At 40.2% G+C, this 22,926-nt stretch overlaps 1 protein-coding gene across 7 annotated transcripts in view; it reads left to right on the forward strand.

Annotated features, from left to right (window-relative positions):
• AGAP1 (ArfGAP with GTPase domain, ankyrin repeat and PH domain 1) overlaps positions 1–22,926 on the forward strand; it is a 757,099-nt gene that overhangs the window by 657,032 nt on the left and 77,141 nt on the right. For all 7 annotated transcript variants that reach the window (XM_029069277.2, XM_029069278.2, XM_029069281.2 and 4 more), the window contains 3 exons: positions 7,652–7,806; positions 10,663–10,753; positions 19,087–19,309. In XM_029069277.2, the coding sequence (XP_028925110.1) occupies positions 7,652–7,806; positions 10,663–10,753; positions 19,087–19,309 (469 nt within the window). The remainder of the gene's footprint in view (positions 1–7,651; positions 7,807–10,662; positions 10,754–19,086; positions 19,310–22,926) is intronic.

The raw sequence follows: 22,926 nt of genomic DNA on the forward strand, positions 1-22,926 counted from the left end.
TGTGATAGGTATTTAAGATCCATGCACATTATTAGGTTAAACTTTTTAAAAGTATTTTTAAGGTTAAAAAAATGGGCATTTTTAAGGCATTTAGGTGTCACATGAAAAAGACAGGATAATATGTAATATATTTTGGCTTCTGGTTTTTAAATTAGAAGATAATAGATATTAACTTCCTAGCAATTTTCCACAGTTGTATTTTTTATTAGTTATCACCCATAATCGCCTTTCAATATTTCTTCCATTTTAATTTTAAAAAAGAAGCCATTGAAGGAGAAATTTCAGCTCCACCTCTCTGACTAATCGGTTTCACTCGCCAATAATTGTGCATATCATGATCATTTTTCATCTCATTACTTAACACCAAAATGCCATTGTGATGCCACTATAAAATATGATGGAACCTACTCATCTAACAGCAATCTGGATTAAATTGTTGTAGGGTGAAAAACTAAATGTGATCTCTAGAATATTCTCGGAAGAGCTTTCTGAAGGTAGTAAGCATTCAGGTCTTTCTTCTCTGGTCTCCCTACCTCCAAACAAAACGAACAGTTGTGTGGAGTTTACTGTGGTTGAGGAACACATTCTGAATGGCAGGACCATAATCTGAAATAGGGTCTAAAAGGGAAAAAGTAATGTGTGAATGTTGGGTAACCTATAGAAATCTACTCATGAACTCCTTCAGTCACTAGTATTTGAAAATGAAAGTATTTTCCTTCAGTGAATATTTGTAATAATTAATTGTAATAATAAATAATGGTGTAACAGTGAAGTATTTTCTAAATTCTACATACCCAGAGCTGGGATCGGCAGCCTTTTTGATCAGAAGAGCCAAAACTAATGAAAACCTTTGAGCAGGTGATGCATGGAGAGCCATACAATTTATGGCCCCAACATGATGCGTAACATAATATACTATGCTGTGTGATGAAATGATTGCCCCACATGGTTGCTTCATGTTTGCAACGGTCATGGCTGCCAACAGAAATGGGACAGAGGAGAGGAAGGAGAAGAGGGGAGAGGATGAGGAGTGAAGAAGAAAGATTGGTGTTGGGGAGAGGGCTAGGGAGACTACGGGCTGGCCCTTTCCCCTGCCCACAGTTCAGCAGAATTGGGAGGGTAGAAGGGAGGTGGGCATTTGCGAGTCAGTCTTGACCATGCTACTGTCTAAATTTGCCAAAGCTGGGAACAGAGGCAACAGGTGGCAGTCTGCAGTTCTGGCCCTGCTCCTGCCACTTCTCATGCTCAACCTGTGGGATAGTTAATATGGTTTGGGGGGAAATTCTCCTCCCACATTAGTGCCAACAGAAGCTAGGAGTGAGAGGACTTGGTAAGATTGGCGGAGGAGAGACAGACATAGAAGCAGAGACAGATATTTTTTTTTCTTCCCTCACTGTTGCCCAACTGCCCTGGGACTTGACACATATCGGAGCCTGCAATAAGTTCTCATGGCACCTGGCACAGGGGCTAAACTCTCCTCTTGCCCTTCACTTTATGAGAAGCACTGTGGCCTAGTGAATAGAGCATGGGCCTGGGAGTCAGAAGGACTTGGGTTCTAATCCCAGCTCCACCACTTGTCTTCTGAGTGACCTTGGGAAAGTCACTTCACTTCTCTAGGCCTCAATTTCCTCATCTGTAAAATGGGAATTGAGACAGCAAGCTCTGTGTGGAACAGAGACTGTGTCTAACCAGATTATCTTGTATCTACCCCAGTGCTTAGAACAGTGCCTGGCATACAGTAAGCACTTAAGAGGACTCACAATTATTATTAGTATTACTTTCCTGCCCAACATGCAGCTCCTCTGTGATTGCTATTGGCTTTCATGGTACCCAGGATGGAGCTGCTCTTAGCCCTTGTCCACATCAAGGGATGATCAGTCTTCTTCCCTGCCTGTCTAAACTGGCCCAACTCAGTGCCCCTACTACATGCCACGAGTGTGAGGTTGGAAGGACCTAATGTCACTTGATTTCACTGTGCAATCCAGCAAGGCATGGAGCGACCATCTTGGCTCCTCCTTAGTCCTTTATAAGATCAAAGAGGCATATGGCCCTTGTAACTTCTTACCCAGCTTCCTGCATAGCTTCTTGCCATGCAGACAGAGCTAACGGCATGACCCTCATGGTATCGAGTCTGGGAAGGGTGGGGGTGGAGGCTGCCTTTGCTCACAGCCACATATGATGCCAAGAAGAGCCAGATGTGGGTCATGAGCCATAAGTTCCTGACCCCAGATATATACTGTTTAGCACACAGTACCAAAGAAATTAGTAGGGAACCAAGGGGATTAACTGACACTTTAATATATTGCTGATTATTTTCAGCTGTGAGCACTTGCAGACTTTGCTAGAGTAAATATCTAAATAAATAAATTTAAGTTTGCTCTCAAATATAGTTTGTTCAAATATATTTCAAATATAGTATCACAAGTAAGACTAATGGAAGTTCTATTTTACAACCATTATCTGGGTTCAAAATGTATTGATGAGCACCACTGTAATAGATTTATAATATGCTGATTAGTTCCAGTGACAAAGATTTTGAGCCAGAAATAGATATGGCTTATCAGAGAGTTGGATGACATTTCTTTGCAGTCATGAAAGAGTAGACAAGAGAGGGACAGAGGGAATTTTTTTTAACTAAAAAATATTGACATTTGATTCAGAAGTATTCAAAAGTCCACGTAGAGATCCCAAAGCAGTACCCTGGGATAACTTCTAACCAGACATAAATTGGATTGAGTTTTCCTTCCCCAGATGTAGAAACTTGTCACTTAGAAAAATATTGCCCTCAATCTTAGAATCTCCAACCACAGTACTAAATAGTCCACTCATCGACTGGCTGATGTAGCAACAGCTGGTTAAAGTTATATCCAAGTTCAGACATTAATATCTACCTTATGTAGTGAAGGGACCACCTCTTCTGTTTTTCATTGTACTCCTCTCATTCCTCTGTGTTTGTTTTTTCTTAGTTTTAGGAAAATCCTTTTATATTCCCTCCCTACTGAATCACCTACGCACTTGAGCCTTCATCCCCTAAGCATTTAGATACTCATGCTTACCCTGTCCCCACATCCCTTATGAACACATATCCTTATACCTGGTTGTTTCTCCTACCTGTAATTTATTTTAATCTCCACCTCCCTCTCCCCATCGCCTCCCTCCACCCCCAACATTAGATTTTAAGCCTTTTGAGGGCAGGGATTATATTTTCTTACTCTATGGTATTGTACTCTCCCAAGTGCTTAGAGAAGGTGCTCAATAAACATCATTGTTTGATTGAAAACTTTGGATTTTTAGAGATTTCTCCAAAATATAGTATATGATTCTGAAATCACTGACCAACCTTCTATTACTACCCATATGTTTGTCTTACTGCTTTAATAATGACTTACTCAAGACTTTTTGTTTCCAATTCTTAGGCTATATTTTGGCAGACTACCAGTCTAGAATAATGTATAGGTTCTCAACACAACCTACACAAATGAGTGCCCAAGAAAAATTTAGCCTTGATGTTTTTACCTTTTTCAGAACTATTCTAATTCAGTGCTACAAATCCTTACTACTCTAGTGACGCCAAAGAGTTCAAATTTCCTCCAGGTAGCAACTTCAGCGTGCTGTGGTTCTGGTGGGTGGAAGTATATAATGAAGTCTGCATTGTTCTGTGGGCTGCTTGCTTCCTTCAAAAATCATATCTTCACATATTACTAAAGAAGACCATTTCCTTCACAAACAAATGAGAGCTTATGAAAAAGTAATTGAATGTTTTTAACAGTTGATGATTTCCTCTTAAACATTTCATTGAGATACTTTTGAGGAGAATGATAATAATGTGTCAGTCATGATAAAGTTAATAATTATTCTTTAAAGTTGGAAACTTTACTTCTTGAGTTTTAAACACTGAGTTTTGCTTTTTGAGGTACAGGGGTGGGGGTAAGGGAAGCAATCAATGCTTTCTTCATTGAAATGATTATCTTATTCCCTAAAAATAGATAAAATCTACAGAAGAAAAGTTGGAGAAGTAATGTCTTTTGCTTTTGAAAGGCTTTGTCTTTAGCTGGAAGTTAATGGAAGCTCTGAATATGTGAAGACTATTTCAGAAAATGGGGAAAAAAGGAATGTCAGTGTTCTTAGGAGTGGAAATTAGGTGATTTGTGCCTGAGAAGCAATTGCAGTCTTTCTTTTGTTTTAACTTGACTGTTGGGCAGTGCAGAATTCTGACTCAAATGATCCTCAAAAAGATGTGGGGTTAGGTAGGTTCTGAGGACACCTAACTGAGAGACTGATGGTTGTAACAAAAATTTCACAAGAATTCTTAATAAATTCTGATCAGAGGGAGAAGTTATGTGCTTGGTTGAATTTCACACATTTCACACACTGTGAACGTGTCCATTAAAAGTCTTATTCCACAGTTGTGACGTTCTATCCATAAATTATTGAGTTGTCCTTGTGGCTTAACAATGAATTATCTAGTTCTTTCCTGCCTTACCTTTTAGTTAACTAGGATAATTTAATTTTGCATGAAATACATGGATAGGAGCAGGACCTCACAAGAACTGGAGTTTTTCAAAGTTGGAATGCCCAGAATTGGGGCATCCAGGCCATAAATTACACAGTTCTACCATTTAAAATGCACATATTATAACATCCCAGTCAACAATTGCAATGTAAAATACAGATTACTGCTCAGCCCCAGAAAAACCATTTAAAGATCACAGCTGATTGCTGATATAATAATAATAATAATGTTGGTATTTGTTAAGCGCTTACTATGTGCAGAGCACTGTTCTAAGCGCTGGGGTAGACACAAGGTAATCAGGTTGTCCCACGTGGGGCTCACAGTCTTAATCCCCATTTTACAGATGAGGTAACTGAGGCACAGAGAAGTTAAGTGACTTGCCCACAGTCACACAGCTGACAAGTGGCAGAGCTCGGATTCGAACTCATGACCTCTGACTCCAAAGCCCGTGCTCTTTCCCCTGAGCCACGCTGCAGATCCTACATGCAAGAAGTAATTACTGGGAGGCCAAGCTCAATTGTCACTTTCACTTTTCCACAGAAAGACTCTGTAAGAAGCAGCATGGCATAGTGGAAAGATCCTGGTCCTCAGAGTCAGAGGTTCTGGGTTGTAATCCCAGCTCCACCACTTGTCTGCCATGTGACCTTGATCAAGTCACTTAACCTCTTTGGGTCTCAGTTGCCTCATCTGTAAACTGTGGATGAAGACTTTGAATCCCTTATAGGACATGGACTCTGTCCAACCTGCTTATCTTGTACCTACCCCAGCTTTCAGTACAGTGCATGGCACATAGTAAGTGCTTAACAAATACCATTAAATAAGGCTTAGTGTGTTCTGCTTCCTGCAGATTATATATATAATATATATATATAATATATATATCCATTTATAACTTGAATACTCACCATTATGATGAATGACTTCTCACTCAAATTGCCTTACATAAACCTTTTTGTCTTTTCACGTTATGTTGTGTAACATATCTGGATTTTGGAGACCTGATTTCTTTTATGAGCTCTGCAGGAGTGTTTGTGAAACCCCAAATCCTAAAAACTCTTGGAGTAAGTTAGAAAACCACTGTTGCATCCTGGTTGAAAGGCTTAACTGAAGTCATGGGGCAAGATTTGATAAAGACTGTGAGTCCCATGTGGGACAGGGACTGTGTCCAACCTAATTATCTTGTATCTACTCCAGTGCTTAGGACAGTGCCTGACATATAGTAAGTGCTTAAATAGTACAATTATTATTGTTATTTTTCCTAATAATCCACTTGTATTATGATTTGGGTTGTTATTGACTCTCTGTGAAGCAGTGTGGTCTAGTGGAAAGAGCATGGTCCTGGATGTCAGAGGATCTGGGTTCAATTCCAGATCTGGCATTTACATGCTTTGAGACCTACAGCAAGTTGCTTAATATCTCTGTGCCTCAGTTCCCTCATCTGCAAAATGGGGATTCAATCTCTGTTCTCCCTCCTACTTAGACGGTGAGCCCCATGTGGGACCTGATCTGCTCCAGCATTTAGTGCAGTTTCTGTCACATAGAAAGCACTTACAAATTCTACTGTTGTATCATTATTAAGTAAGGATGAGAGCTTGAGGTATGGTACTGTATTGGTAAACTGAAGTTATTTTATGTTCCAATCTCCCAGAGAGTCATTCAGTAAAGCATTTTCCTTCCTGGTAAAGGATGGTATGGTGTAGAATTGTCTGCCTTCTCCTCACACTAATCTAGCCAAAAAGGCCAAGAGGCTGCATTCAAATGGTTTAACTGTGAAAATCTCTGTCTTTGGATCTCTCATAAGAGGATAAGCATTCCAAGTGCAGTGTAGAGTTTATCGAGACATACAATTGAAGGGAACCATCATTCTTACTTTAATATGGGCTGGTACCTGAAGATCAGTTATTTGAATGTCAATCAGTGATGTCTTTTAAGCATTTACTATGTCCAGAGCACTGTACTAAGCTCTTGGGAGACTACAGTACACCAGAATTAGCAAACACATTCCCTGCCCATAAAGAGTTTAAAAATGTTTCAAAATTGCATGCAGAAGCTGAAAGTGATATTTCCTAAATTCCGGAGATAGTTCCATGAGACCCCCCCACTTTCCACTTGGCCTTAACCATGTATATTTGGAACTCCTTCATTTCAAATCCCTTTACACTCTAAGGTTGATGTCCTGAACATGTTTCCTCTGTCATCTAAGCTTATTTTCTTCTCTGTTAGTTCCATATAACCCTGTTCTTTCACTCAACGATGTTTCTTTGTTTTAAAAGAGTACCATACAAAGAGTTCTTGGCTCATGTCCTATGCCAGTGGCTAATCAGTGGGAGAACAGATGGTAGGTTAAGAATGGAGAAATAAGATAACACTTACTTGGAGAAAGGAAACTTTAATAATATACATATTAAGGAGGAGAACTGCTAGCTTAAGCAAACAAATAGATTGCCTGCAAACTCTCCTACACCATAGGATTATACAATGGCTTCAGTTGAGTACTAAGTAGTGAACTGTGACCAAGTACTTATTACTGCTAAAACAATGCTTTACCATCACAGAAATGACTCACTGGTAAAAAAAAATATGCATTATCTTATACTAAATACAGCATGTTATTCAGAATCTGTGAAAATACTAGCATTCTTCATATTTTTATCAAGCAGCATGATTCATGTAGACATTTACTAGTATGTCTACATATACATGTGTATATTTGCTTATGTGTGTGGAAATAGGTACTTATAGAATAATTAAAACTATTCATGAGATTTAGCATCATTAATTTTAATTTTACTTCCACAAAAATCGACACCAAGCAATACAAGTTATTTTCCTAGGTGCGTCAGCAGGTTTTGATACAGTGAAATCACAAGATTCTCTTCTTTTTCTTTTTCTTTTTTTTTCTTTTTTTGAGCATTTACTGAAATACAGCAAAAACATGCTGGTTTGAGGAACCAAATCTTGAGTATTTGGAGGTATTTGGATTTAGATCTCAGCTACTGCAGTTGTCAGTCTTATGTTTGCCTGTAGCACCATGCAGATTCTATTGAAGTGAAAGGCACTTTTATGCTAGAGGACTGGCAGAGGGGGTTGCTGTTTCATTAAAGCTAAACTCTTCATCCCCACCACTCTATGTTTCAGAACAAGAAGAAAACTTTGAGTTTATCATTGTGTCCCTCACTGGCCAGACATGGCACTTTGAAGCTACCACATATGAAGAGAGAGATGCATGGGTACAAGCCATAGAAAGTCAGATCCTGGCCAGTTTACAGTCATGTGAGAGCAGCAAGAATAAGGTAAGACCCCCAGCATGTGGTTAAAGGAAATCAAGGGCTGTTGATCATTAAAGCAAAATCAAAATCCAGAGTAATGCACAGAAAAAAAATTCATATTGATGGCTGGGTCCAATTATTCTTTCAGGACAAGCAGCCAAATAATTGAAAGCCTTGAAAACATTGTATCTCCAATAGTTTTCTGTGGATCGTGTATATTCTAGTCTGCATCTTGGGTTTCTGTAATGTTAAAGTTAGCAATTTGGAACATTTTTAATCTTAGAATTTTGGACACAAGAAATTGATCTTTGAGAATGGAGAGCCAGTTCCTTTGTGACTGTGACTTCTGCCATCCCATATTTCTTTAGCAAATAATTTCACTCTTATAGACAGAATGTAGTCAGGGAAAAGTCAAGAGACTATTCAGATATACAGAAAATCAATGCCCAATTGTTTTCTCTTTTACTATTAACAGGTTATGTAGTAACATACTCAAAATTCTATAATGTAGTGTGTTTAATTAAAACATTCCTGTTACATAATAAAAAATCAGGTTCACACATGTGGCACAAACTAATTTTTAAAAGACCAATTATTGTTCATTCTAAAAAAGTGTTTTGTGAAGCTTGAGTTAGTTTGTATTCCATCAATTAGATCTAATCATTTTGCAGTTTTTCAACTAGTGTAAGCTAACCCATTTCCCTGAACGATATTTCTACGACATATTCTGTGTACTGATTATCCTCCCTCATTTGGTGTTGGAGGTAATGGCTCCTCAAAATGACAAAAAAATCATGTAAATCAAATTGCTCCAATTATTTCAACCCTCAGCATTTGCCTTTTAAAGTCTGTCCTATCACTTCAGTGAACTCTTGGATTTCCAAACAGATATTAATTTGAAACTAAGAGGAAAGATATTGCCCACAGACCTGTAGATTCATTTTGCACCTATTTAAGGAAGCATGTATGATTTATGTTCTGCTTTGTCATTAAGAAGGGAACCTATCTTTCAGAAAGATAGAGTGTCTTATTTTATTACCTCTTTATCCTGGGTAAACCAGACTACAGTAATTATTATCATAATATAATTTGCTTCTCTTTTTTAAAGACATTTCATACCCAAGGTGGAAAAAATCACTACCCCCTATTTCTATGGAATTTGACTTAAGTAAAGAACACACTTCAGTGCACTCATACCAAAAGGGGAAAAAAACCAAACACCCAGATACATCAGCCACTAGGGTAGAAATTTAAAGCACAAGGATAAATAAGGTTGACTTTAGGACTTTCCATTTTTAACAAAGGGGGAAAAATACTGCATTGGTAGAACAGGAATTAATGTTGAAAAGACTCGTGTAAGAATTCAGATTTCTTAGGAGTATGTATCAGATGACTACTTTCATGTGATGGGTTCTTGCAGTTGGATATAAGGTTTCCTGAAAGGTGTTCAAATTACTGCAAAAAGATCTAGTAGTCAGATACTCAAACCATCTTTGTATCTATTCCCAACTATTTTATAGTATTTTCTGAGAAACACTTCTGGACTGCAGGAGTTAAACCCAAAATCAATTATGGAGTCTCCAAGGGATGGATTTCAGAGTGAAAATTGGAATCAACTGGCAGGGCATGATGAAGGGATTATCACGGTAGCCACCTGATTTGACCCTTATCTATGGATTAAAAGAGAAATGACTTCATTTTCTTCTCATTCTAAATAATAATGACTTAAGCACTTAATATGTGCAAAATACTGTGCTAAGCACTGGGGTGCATACAATATAAGCAGATGAGATAAAGGCCCTGTTCCACATGAGGCTCATAGTCAAAGAGATAGAGAAAACAAGTATTTTGTCCCTATTTTATAGACTTGGTAACTGAGGCACAGAGATGTTAAATGCTTTGCCCAGGGTCAAGCAGTGGGCAAACAATCAAGGGTGGGGGTTAGAACCCAGGCCTTCTGACTCCCAGGCTCTATTCACTAGGCAACCCTTCCTCTTCCTGATCACAAGTCCTATATACAGAAAATTCTATTATTTTGGAAAATTACCAAGTCACCCCATCTACAATATCAGTTGAGTGTTCATGATGTGCTTAGTGCTGTGTAAGAACTGAAGGCAATTTAAAGGAAGTAAAAGGCACAGTCTTGATCTTGGAGAGTTTACAACCTATTAATGGAAGCCGACTGAACATAAGTAGATTAGCATATACAATTGGAAATATACTATTCAGAGAATTACCATGAGAACACAAATGACAGAATTTACAAACATATTTTAGAGAGTACCTCCCAATTGCAAAATTATTACCAAAATAATGGGTTTAGTCTAAAAAGTCTTCCTGGAGGAATTGATCTTTAGCAGAGATTTTAAGAAAGCAATATTCACAATCACCGGAAGGAATGTAATTAATAGGAGCTGAAAGCAGGGAGAAGCCAACTGGTTGAAGGCCCAAAGCTAGAAGTTTTAATTTGATATGAATATCAATTAGGAGTCACTGAGTACTTCTGGGTAGGTAGTGACATCATCAGAGCAAAACCTGGGTACAATTCACAGTGAAGATCAGCATTTTTCAGTGTGCAATTTGTCTGTATTTTATGCTAGAAGCTTTAGAAAAGAACAGTCAACAATGTAGGTAGGATAGGGTGGAGTGTTGTCAAGTGCGCTGTGAATAGTCTTTAAGATACCAAGGATTGTTTATCTAAGATACAACAACCGCATCAAATTCCTTGTTTGTGTTCAGTTCCCTAGTTTGACTTCTCACTCAAATAGTTGACAGTTGTGTTATTTGTTGTGTTATAAGACTTTACTTTGGGCTCTTAAATCTTATCAATTGTTTTCTGTTTTTTGTTTTTATGTGTATGTGTTCATCTGTAATATACAGTCCCGAATGACAAGCCAGAATGAAGCCGTGGCCCTACAGTCAATAAGAAACATCAGAGGAAATTCTCACTGTGTGGATTGTGAGACACAAAGTAAGTTCAGACATTTCTCCAGGAGGCATGTTCTACTTGGGTTTGTAGAATGTCCCATGTGTTTTTTGGTTCAAGAGTATGTGATCACCTGTAATAATTCTTTCTCACCTTGCTGCTATAAAGAGCACAGTCTGGGGAGTCAGAGATCATGGGTTCAAATCCTGGCTCTGCCGCTTGTCAGCTGTGTGACTTTGGGCAAGTCACTTAAGTTCGCTGTGCCTCAGTTCCCTCATCTGTAAAATGGACATTAAGACTGTGAGCCCCACGTGGGACAACCTAATCACCTTGTATACTCCCCAGGGCATAGAACAGTGCTTTGCACAAAGTAAGCGCTTAATAAATGTCATCATTATTATTATTATTATTATTCCAACCCTTTTCAAGTTCATTCTTCTTGAAGGAATTTGGATAGATTTTTTGCAATTCAGTGGTACTGTATATTAGGTGGCATTAATCCTGTGATTTTTTATCTTCCACTACTCTTGAGGAATGAAAAATCACATTTTTTTTCCTTTTGATAAAAACTTAAAAAGATTGTTTTGTGGTTCATGTCTTCCATTCAAAACATAGAGTTGTCATCCTAAAAATAGGTTCCCAATGTTGTCAGACAAGTAAAGCTTTCTAATTAATGAAAAAATAAAATATCTAATGTTGTTGGAAGTGCACAAAATAAATTTAAGGGTCACTTTCATTGATTAGTGGGATAGAGTGTGGGCCCAGGAGTCACAGGACCTGGGTTATAGTGCTGGCTCTGCCACTTGTCCCTTGTGTGTTCTTGGGGAAGTCACCTAACTTTCCTATGCCTCAGGTACCTTACCTGTAAAATGGGGATTGATTAAAACCATACGCCCTTTTTTGGACAGGAACCTGATTACCTTGTAACTACCCCAGTGCTTGGTACAATACCTAACATATAATAAGTGCTTAACAAATACCACAACTATCATTATTATTAATAATAATAATAATATTTATATTTATTCTTATCATTATCAGAGAGCTAGCTATCTAACTTAGTAAATTATCATTACAATACATGAGCGCTGCTGGCAAAGGTCCAAGCACCAAGCTAACCTTATCCATTTCAAATTTATCCTTTCCTGCTTTAACTCTGCCCTCTCCTCCGCCAGGCAAAACTACTTTTCTTCCCTCATTGATGCCCAGGCTCGTCACCCCCGCCAATTTTTTTCGGACCTTTAATTCTCTCCTTAGGCCCCTGTTCCTCCCCCTCCCCCATTCCTCATCCCCAACAATCTGGCCACCTACTTCATCACGAAAATTAGCACAATCAGGTCTGAGCTCCCCAAAGTCACTCCTCCCTCTTCTGCCTGCCCCCGCCCCCCAACCCTCTCCCATGCTTTCCCATCCTTCCCTGCAGTATCCTCAGAGGACATCTCCTCCCTCCTCACAAGTGCCACCCCCTCCACCTGTCCTTTGGACCCCATTTCCGCTCACCTTATAAAAACCATCGCCCCTTCCTTCCTCCCCTCAACTTCTATCTTTAACCGCTCACTCTCCAATGGCTTCTTCCCCTCTGCCTTCAAACATGCCCATGTCTCCCCCATCCTAAAAAAAGCCCTTTCTCAACCCCACTTCCCCTTCCAGTTATCGCCCTATCTCCCTTTTACCCCTCCTTTCTAAGCTCCTAAAACGAGTCATCTACACTCGCTGCCTAGAATTCCTTAACTCCAATTCTCTCCTGGACCCCCTCCAATCTGGCTTCTGTCCCCTCCACTCTACCGAGACTGCTCTCTCAGAGGTCACCCATGACCTCCTTCTTGCCAAATCCAATGGCTCCTAATCCTTCTCGACCTCTCAGCTGCCTTTGACTCTGTAGACCATCCCGTTCTCCTCCACACCTCATCTCACCTTGGCTTCATGGACTCCATCCTTTCCTGGTTCTCCTCTAATCTTTCTGACATTCATTCACGGTTTCCTTCACGGGCTCCTCCTCCCCCTCCCATCCTCTAACTGTAGGGGTTCCTCAAGGGTCAGTTCTTGGCCCTCTTCTGATCTCATTTACACTAACTCCCTTGGTGAACTCATTCACTCCCACAGCTTCAACTATCATCTCTATGCAGATGACACACAAATCTACATCTCTGCCCCTGTCCTCTCCCCCTCCCTTCAGGCTCATATCTCCTCCTGCCTCCAGGACGTCTCCATCTGGATGTCTGCCCGCCACCTAAAGCTCAACAAAATTGAGCTCCTTATTTTCCCCCCCAAGCCCTGTCCTCTTCCTGACTTCCCTATCACTGTGGATGGTTCGGCCATCCTTCCCATGTCTCAAGCCCGCAACCTTGGTGTCATCCTTTATTCAGCTCTCTCATTCACCCCTCACATCCAATCCGTCACCAAGGCCAGCCAGTCTCACCTTTATAATATTGCCAAGGTCTGCCCTTTCCTCTCCATCCAAACAGCTATCTTACTGGTACAGGCTCTCATAATATCCTGGCTGGATTATTGTGTCAGCCTTCTCTCTAATCTCCCTTGCTCCTGTCTCTCCCCGCCCCAGTCTATTCTTCATTCCGCTGCCCGGATCATCTTCCTGCAGAAACGCTCTGGGCATGTTACTCCCCTCCTTAAAAACCTCCAGTGGCTGCCTATCAACCTACGCACGAAACAAAAACTTCTCACTCTGGGCTTCAAGGCTCTCCATCACCTTGCCCCATCCTACCTCTCCTCCCTTGTCTCTTTCTACTGACCACCCCACATGCTCCGCTCCTCTGCCGCTCACCTCCTCACCGTCCCCCGTTCATGCCTATCCCACCATTGACCTCTGGCCCACGTCCTCCCACTGCCCTGGAACGCCCTCCCTCCTCACCTCCACCAAACTAACTCTCTTCCCCTCTTCAAAGCCCTACTGAGAGCTCACCTTCTCCAAGAGGCCTTCCCACACTGAGCTTCCCCTTTTCCCTCTGCTCCCTCTGCTGCCTCTCTGCCCCCCTTCACCTCCCCTCAGCTAAGCCCCCTTTCCCCCCTTTCCCTCTGCTCCTCCCCCTCTCCCTTCCCCTCCCTCCCCTCCCCTATTTATTTTGTTAATGAGGTGTACATCCCCTTGTTTCTATGTATTGATATTGTTTTTGTCTGCCTGTCTCCCCCGATTACACCGTAAGCCCGTCACTGGGCAGGGATTGTCTCTGTCTGTTGCCGAATTGTACATTCCAAGAGCCTAGTACGGTGCTCTGCACATAGTAAGCGCTCAATAAATACTATTGAATGAATGAATGAATGAATGAATGAATGAATGAATACAGGAGCCTGTCAATTTTAGGCTTTACCACTTATTTCATCTCTAATCATTTGAGAGCAAAGTACAAAAATTCAGAAGTTGAACATTTCAAGTTTTTCCTTAAGTTTTTTTGGTGATTTTTTTAATTTAAATTTTTTTTAAAGTTAAAAATCTTAGGGTAATGAAAGAATATAAAAAAGAATGAACATGGTTCAGATATTTTTCTAAAAGAGCAAATAGTCTTTTTAGAGAGCACGCATTTTTAGACCCATAAAATCTAAAGCAGGTACATGCCCTGGGGGGAACATCCATAATTGTTTCTCCACTGCCACTGGGGAAAAAAAACACCTTTTTCTTGGCACACAGTCATTTTGTTCTTTCTTTTTCAAGGAGGGTCCCTTCTAAAACTGGAAATCATTAATCATCTCATATTTTCTTGAGTTGCCAGTCACCACAAAAAATATAAATAGTTCTCCTCTGTGGTCAAATATAGCCCTGTTGATTGTGATACTTAATCTATTCATTCATTCATTCATTCAATAGTATTTATTGAGCGCTTACTATGTGCAGAGCACTGTACTAAGCGCTTGGGATGAACAAGTCGGCAACAGATAGAAACAGTCCCTGCCGTTTGACGGGCTTACAGTCTAATCGGGGGAGACGGACAGACAAGAACAATGGCACTAAACAGCGTCAAGGGGAAGAACATCTCGTAAAAACAATGGCAACTAAATAGAATCAAGGCGATGTACAATTCATTAACAAAATAAATAGGGTAACGAAAATATATACAGTTGAGCGGACGAGTACAGTGCTGTGGGGATGGGAAGGGAGAGGTGGAGGAGCAGAGAGAAAAGGGGAAAATGAGGCTTTAGCTGCGGAGAGGTAAAGGGGGGATGACAGAGGGAGTAGAGGGGGAAGAGGAGCTCAGTCTGGGAACGCCTCTTGGAGGAGGTGATTTTTAAGTAAGGTTTTGAAGAGGGAAAGAGAATCAGTTTGGCGGAGGTGAGGAGGGAGGGCGTTCCAGGACCGCGGGGGGACGTGACCCAGGGGTCGACGGCGGGATAGGCAAGACCGAGGGGTGAAGGTGAGACTTCAAAGATGATAGTGTAACAACCAGCACATTTCAAAATGTGCACAAATAAATCTCTTAGGTATTTTACACCAGCTGGTGTCGCTGAGTATCATGATCTCAGGGATTCTGAGGTCAGAAGGTAGTGGAAGCCAATACTCTCACTGAGCTGAATTGGAAGGACCAACCAAAAGCTGGAACCATGACAGAACTATGTGGGCCTTGGTTCTCTCCTGTCGAGGGCCAGAAATGGGAGCTGGAACTCTGGGACATGCTGGCCCCAGCCTTTTCAGGAAATGGGTATAATCCCCTTCCCCCAGCCTCAGTGGGGAATGGGCAATCTGAACCATGTGTGTAGGTGTATGATTCAACACATGCCCTCCTCCTAGGCCCTGGATTTTGTGTCTGTCTGCATGACTTCCTCTCCAGCTCTGTGTGTCTCTCAGTTTTCCCCATTTCCAATCCACCAGAACCCCTGTCCCCTGGGAGTTCCTCCCAAGTGTGATCCCATACTAAAAATGAAAATTCAGTACCCCCATTGACTTCCTAAAACATAAGCCCATTTCTGCTTATTTCATCCATGCAGGTCTGTCAGCCTAGGAATCAATGTTCTGTTGCACTATTTGAGTTTCTACTAAATGTATATCTTCAAAATATTTTTTATCTACCCTGCAGGCTGTGATTGCCCCACCTTCAGTTCCTTTTCTACAGCATGAGTCTCATTTGAACTCCTTAGCAAAGTTGTATCACATTACCATCATTTTGAAGCTGGATGGCTTACTGCCTCCTAAGACATCATTGTTTGCAGGTTCCAAAAAAGCATAGCAACTTATACTTCTAGATAAAGTAAATTTGTCCTGTCATCCCATGCAGTTATCCCCAGGTGACAACCATATAATTACAAACTCTCTGTCACTTCTTTCCTTATTACCGTACAGGTCCCATTCACGTTCCCCCTTGACACTGATGCATTTCCACTAACAATAATAATAATTGTGGTATTTGTTAAGCACTTACTATGTGCCAGGCACTGTACTAAGCACTGGGGTGGATACAAGCAAATAGGATTGGACACAGTCCCTGTCCCACGTGAGGCTCCCAGTCTCAGTTTCCCTACCACTTCTCGTACCAGGCTAGACTCATCTGGCATAGCTTTTTACCTTTTTTTAAAAAACTTTATGTCATGCCACCCACTCCCTAATTTTCAGCTTCTTTTTCTGGGATCCCCAAAGCCAAGGAGACAAGGGCTGGTCAAGGTAAAGAAAGGAAAGAGCAGCAGCAGTTCCCCCTCAGGCTTTCCTCCGGGCCCCGGCTGTCCCCATTCCTGTGGCTGTGAGGGTCTCTGAAATAGGAACTGCAAGACAAGGCAACAGCTGGCAACAACAAAACATGGTTTAAAAAATGTCTGGCAGGGAGGGACCTTGAGCTTCCTCTAGATTGTAAATTTGTTCTGGGAAGAGAATGTGTCTGCCAACTCGTTGTATTGTACTCTCCCAAGTGCTTAGTAGAGTGCTCTGCACATTGTAAGCACTCAATAAATACCATTGATGAGGAGGAGGAGGAGGAGAAGGAGGAAAGTGGAGCAGGGAGCACACGGGGATATACATGGGAGCTACAGGAAAATGGGGAAAAAAAGCTTGAAAGCAGCAGAGGGAATTGAGAGGTAGGAAGGTCCTAAAACCAGCAGAAATGGGGGAGAGGGGAAGAAAGGTGTAGTGAGGATGTTGACTTCAGCGTGGAACACCAAGCTTTCTTTGCTCAGAAGTAAAAGTTTTTTTCAGTCCTGTCTTAGAACTTAATTTTAAGCATGACTGTGTAAGGAGCTACTGTCATGTAGCTCTATAGACAACTGGACACTTCTTCAATTCTATCGAACTCTAATTTGGGCCATAATTTGATGTCTCTTTGCCAATGCATTCTGACTATTAAGTCCCTAATTTTTTTTTAACTTTTCGCCATCAGGGCATCATTGTCAAATACTTCTCCCTAGGAGGATTGAATGACATCCTTGATATCTGCATTGCCAAAGAAAATCATTGGTTATATGTAATCTTTCTCCAATTCCAAGTAATTAATAGCTGTATCTTCTGTAGATTTATTTTAATTGGGCAGCACTGCTCTGTTCCTGCCAGTAGTTCATCATCATTACATTGTTCAAACGACTTTGTATATACATTCAATCATATTTATTGAGCCCTTACTATGTGCAGAGCACTGTACTAAGCTCTTGGAAGAGTACAGGCTAACAGTTGGTAAACACGTTCCTTGCCTCCAATGAATTTAAAGCCTAGAGGAGGATATAGACATTAATATAAAATCAATTAGGGAAATGTGCATAAGTGCTGTGGGGCTGAAGGAGAGGTAAATAAAGGTTGCAGATCCAAGTGCGAGAGTGATGCAGAGGGTAGTGGGAGAAGAGGAAATGAGGGCCAGTGTTGAAGATCTCAGCGATTTAAATGGTGAACATGTGTCAATGTCAAAACGGTCTGTAAAATGAGTTGAGCTTCAGAAGCTATCTGCTGCTGTGGAAGACATCAAGAGAGATTTTTTCCCCCTATAAAACAGATGTTAGCCTAAAAATCAAAAGGACCTTACATTTTTTTTTATCAGTGAGTGCATGAATTGTGTCCAACTTCAGGCTTTTTTACCCTGATATAGGTAGAAGAATGGACAAAGATTTGTTTGGACATTTTCTTCTGAATATTCTCCCAATTATTAAGCCTAAATTTTTTTGTGTAGGTAGTCACAGTTTGACATCTTGAACTCTTCACTAAAGATGTTTTTTCTCTATTTCTTAGCAGTTTAAGCCAGAGAGGTGGCATCTGCTCTGGCCAGTTGAACAGAGATTGTCAGAGGATATATCCTGTTCAGAGACTGGACTCTGAGACTCAAATGAGCCATTTGTAATACTTTAACAACAGAAGGAATTGGGTGACATTTCCATGGCCTTTTGGCTACTCAGGAATTAGGAAGTGTAATCTCAGACACCCAAATTACCTGCATTCCCAGCAGCACTGAAGCATTTACTCATACCCAAAGCTTCTTGGTTGACTGGTCTTTCCAGAGCTAACTCCTCATATCTTCATTGCTTTGACTGCTAAATCCAAAAAAAAATAAAGAAAAAATATGTTCATTGTTGCTAGTTGATCTTAACAGAAAGTGGAAGCACAAGAGTTTTGCCGGTGCTGATTTTGATGTGTAGGAGATACGTAGTTGGCTTTCATTCATGATTTTTATCACAGAAATGCTTTATAGCTAATCAATTGATCGTAATCATTGAGCACTTACTATGTGCAAAGCACTGTACTAATTGCTTAGGAGAGTACAATGCAACATAATTAGCAGGCATACTCCCTGCTCATAATGAGCTTGCATGCTTTCTCTAATAAATGTTTAAGGAATATATTCGCCCAGATCAGTCAATAAATAGTATTTATTGAACACTTACTGTGTGCAAAGCACTATACTAAGAGCTTGGGAGAGTAAAGTACAACAGATTCATTAGATATGTTCCCTGCCCACAATGAGCTTACAGTCTAGAGAGAGAGAGACAGACATTAATATAAATAACTAATTTACTGATATGTACATAAATCAAAATGAACAGTCCTTGGGAGTTACTCAAGAAATTCTTATTAAATCATTTCACTGTGAGGGGAAGAATTGGCATGTACAGTTACTTTCAAACAACCTCCATTATTTGTTGAATCTTAAATGGAAGGAGAGAAATAAAGGAAAATTTATTATTCAAACAAGCGTGCTTAAAATTCAAGGAAACTCATGTGGTGCCTCACAGCATGCTGTCATGGAAGGAACAAAATTCCGTTACATTATAACTAAACCTAGTTCTCTTTTTAATTAAATAATGCTAGAATATTTCCAGCCTGTTTAGTAGGCAGTAGATACTGAAAGATAAATCTCATTGCGTTTTGAATTTATTTTGTAGTGTTTATTTCTAGGGAAGAAAACCACATAACACTAGCCACATGTCAGTTCAACAGTTTTATTTCTATGTTTTTTCTTTCTCAGACCCCAACTGGGCAAGTTTGAACCTGGGAGCCCTTATGTGTATTGAATGCTCAGGGATACACCGGAACCTCGGCACCCACCTTTCTCGTGTCCGGTCGCTTGACCTAGATGACTGGCCCATTGAGCTCATCAAGGTGATGTCGTCCATTGGAAATGAGTTAGCAAACAGCATCTGGGAAGAGAGCATCCAGGGACGAATGAAACCTTCATTGGACTCCACAAGGTAGATCATTTTAGAATGCTTTATAGCTCTGATTTGTTTTGCCAACATAGAATGCTTGGTTTAAATACTGCAGTAGGTAGATTTGGGTCCCTGTTTTCTATCCAAAAAACTGAGAATTCAAACCTCTCTCTGTTTATGCTCTGATTCAAGCCTCCTTGGGTTTTTACCTTTTTTCATTGTTTTTCTTTTGATGAATTGGCCAGTCACTAAACTTCGGAATAGAATATTCTAATTAACTATAGGCTCAAGATGTGAGGATCGGATTTCCTGATACGATATGTAGGAGCAGAAGTTAGTGTCAGGACCTTATGAAAAGGAAACATTACGTTTCTATTGTCAAATGGAATAGTGCAATGCGATTTGTTCCCTTTGTTTCTTTACCACAAAGATCAATTTGTGGTGGCACCTACTGTTCAATATAAAGAGTGAAGTTATGTATAAATTATACCTTTTGCAATGAGTATGTGTCAAAGCAAATAGGGCAAAGCCAGATTAAGGCCATAATAGAGCACTAGGGAAGGAAAGGAGGTGAAAAGGATATATCTGAAGAGCTATGGTTCCTATGCTTCCACCATACCACAGTTCTCCTACCAGGCTTTGAGGCAAAGCTGCACTCCGGAACATTCAGAGCATTGGAACACAGCATGAACGGGGAACAAAGTAGGAGAACGGCCTCAGGGTGGAAGCAAAAGAACTTGTGAGCCCAACCCAACCCAGGAAAATGAACCAACTGGCCAAGGGTGGGCCCCTGGATAAATGGGCTGGCGAAGCAGTTCCTTCATTTCACTAGGGTGAATCTGGCCCTGGAGGGCGAGGAAAAGGAGGGAAGGAAAGCAAAGGGAGAGAGGAGAAAGAGGAGGAAAGAGAGAGGGGAAAGGGGGAATAGCAGAGGGGGCCAAGAGAGGGGAATTGATGAGGGAGAAAAAAGGGGGAGAGCAAGAGAAATGGTGATTGTCCATAAAGCAAAATTTGATTTTTCTTTAAATGTCATTTCCATACACTCACTTTTATATTATAGGTATACATATATAAATGTAGTGTCCTGGGTAAAGAAGAGAAACCAACTTTCTGATTTTAAGACATCATTTCATATTTTAACACTGATTTTAATTTCATAAGGAATACTGTACAGTATAGGGATTTCATATATATATATACACATATGTGTTTGTGTGTGTGTTTAAACATACAGATATATATGTATATAGGTTCTAAATGGGAAACAAATTATTTTACTAGCAAATGTAACTCATGAAGGTAAAACTTTTTTAATTGACTTATTTTGCACAATTAGGCTTTCGATGCTTATTAGAAAATAAAAATTACTCGGTTCTAATTAAGTCATGGACTATTTAAATTCATATCCTATAGATGGGATATTAATATACCAACTGTGATTTATTTTCAAATGTATCCTCCTCACTCATATTCTATTTGTTATATAAATTTTACTCTGTGTGTGTGATTACACCATCGTCTATACTATCCTGATCCTTCCTCAGATGTGACTATAGAAATACTTCCCTTGTGTATAGTTATGTGAAAACATTTAAATATATAAACTCCAAATATTATTTTATTTCTCTTCAAAGGTGCTGATGTGATCACAGATTAGGTTCCACTGTATATTTGGTATTTATAGTTTCATTGTGCTTTTGTGCTAATATAGGAACATTTGTGTTTTTAAATTAATTTCCTTAATGTTTTATTGTAGTTGCATTTAGTAAACTTTAGGAAAGCAATGCAGCCTAATGGATAGAAAATGGCCCTGGGAGTCCGAAGGAGCTGGGTTCTAATCCTGGTTCAGCCACTTCTCTGCTGTGTGACCTCTGTGCCGCAGTTTCCCTCATTTGCAAATAGGGATTCAATATCCGTGTTCCTTCCTTCTTAGACTGGGAGCCCCATGTGGGACCTGATGATCTTGTATCTACCTCAGTGCCTAGTACACTGCTATGCACATAGTAACAAATATCACAATTATTATTATTATTATCATTTTCATTATTTTAAGGAGTCATTTAGAATAATAATGTGCTAATGAGCTCCCTCAATTCTCACCCCGTAAGTAATTAGGTACTCACCCTTTTCCCTTCCACTGAAAGCACTTAAGTACATATCTTTAACTCTTTTGCTTCCCCTTACCTGTAATTTATTGTAGTATGTTTCATCTACCAGATTGCAAGCTTTTTGAGGTTGGGGATTGTTTCTGTTAAACTTTATTGCAGTCTCCCAAAAGCTGTTTATACTTTTCTGCACACAGAACTCAGGAATCTAGACTGTGAGCTTGATCTGGGCAGGAAATGTCACTGTTTATTGTTGTTCTGTACTTTCCCAAGCGCTTAGTACAGTGCACTGCACACAGTAAGCATTCAATAAATACAATTGAATGAATAAATGCCATTATAACATTTTTAATGGTAATCGTTAAGTAATTACTATTTTCCAAGCATTGTACAAAACTGTGAGGTAGATACAAACTAATCAGTTTGAACAGTCCCTGTCCCACATAGGCCTCACAATCTTAATCCCCATTTTACAGGTGGAGTAAATGACACTCTGAGAAGTTAAGTTTACACGGCAGACATGTGGTAGAGTTGGGATTAGAACCCAGGTCCTTCTTATTTCCAGGCCCATGCTCTAGCCTGGTTGACCTCAGTGGCCTCAAGCAAAAATATATCAGAAAGTCCTGGCTATAATTTTAGAATAATTTGATGAGAGCTTTGTTTAGGTTTTGATAGCTCCCCATGTAGGGATGTGAGTCTAGATAATAAAAGCTCTAAAGCAATCAAGGGGGAACATTTAAAGAACTTTCTTGACCTTGCCCGAATAGCACATTGTTGATGGATGAAATTGCTCTTCAGTCAAATTGTATTGAGTGCTTACTGTATATAGAGCACTATACTAAGAGCTTGGGAGAGTACAGTATAACAGTGTAACAGAGTTGGTAGACACATTCCCTGCGAAGCAGTGTGGCTCAGTGGAAAGAGCACGGGCTTTGGAGTCAGAGGTCACGGGTTCAAATCCCAGCTCGGCCGCTTGTCAGCTGTGTGACTTTGGGCAAGTCACTTCACTTCTCGGTGCCTCAGTTCCCTCATCTGTAAAATGGGGATTAAGACTGTGAGCCCCACGTGGGACAACCAGATTCCCCTGTGTCTACCCCAGCGCTTAGAACAGTGCTCGGCACATAGTAAGCGCTTAACAAATACCAACATTATTAAATACCAACACGGTGATCTTACAGTCTAAATGAAGTGAAGCCTAAAATATCTCAATCTTTCTGCTTTGTCTTTTACTCCCTGACATGGGAAGCCCGAGGCATTTTGTATTCTGAAAAGTTAAGAAACAATGCATTGCCTCCAAAAAGCATTCCAAATAGAGAAAGAGACTAAAGCAATGATCTCCAAAACAGGACTAGCACTCCAGAAGGGATTTGGGATCCACAGGAAAATATGGAGGGGAAAAGCTTCTCTCTTCCAGAGAGAGAAACAAGAAACAGTCTTGTCAGATAAACACCAGTCAGTTTAACCCCAACAGAAAGTTGAAAGAATCAGAAAAATTGAAAATTCTGACCAGCTGGCTTGTGGTCAGCTTTAGAGACTTCTAATTGGTTCCAGCAA

Source organism: Ornithorhynchus anatinus, chromosome 7, assembly GCF_004115215.2.
Source record: "Ornithorhynchus anatinus isolate Pmale09 chromosome 7, mOrnAna1.pri.v4, whole genome shotgun sequence".
Lineage (NCBI taxonomy): Eukaryota > Metazoa > Chordata > Mammalia > Monotremata > Ornithorhynchidae > Ornithorhynchus > Ornithorhynchus anatinus.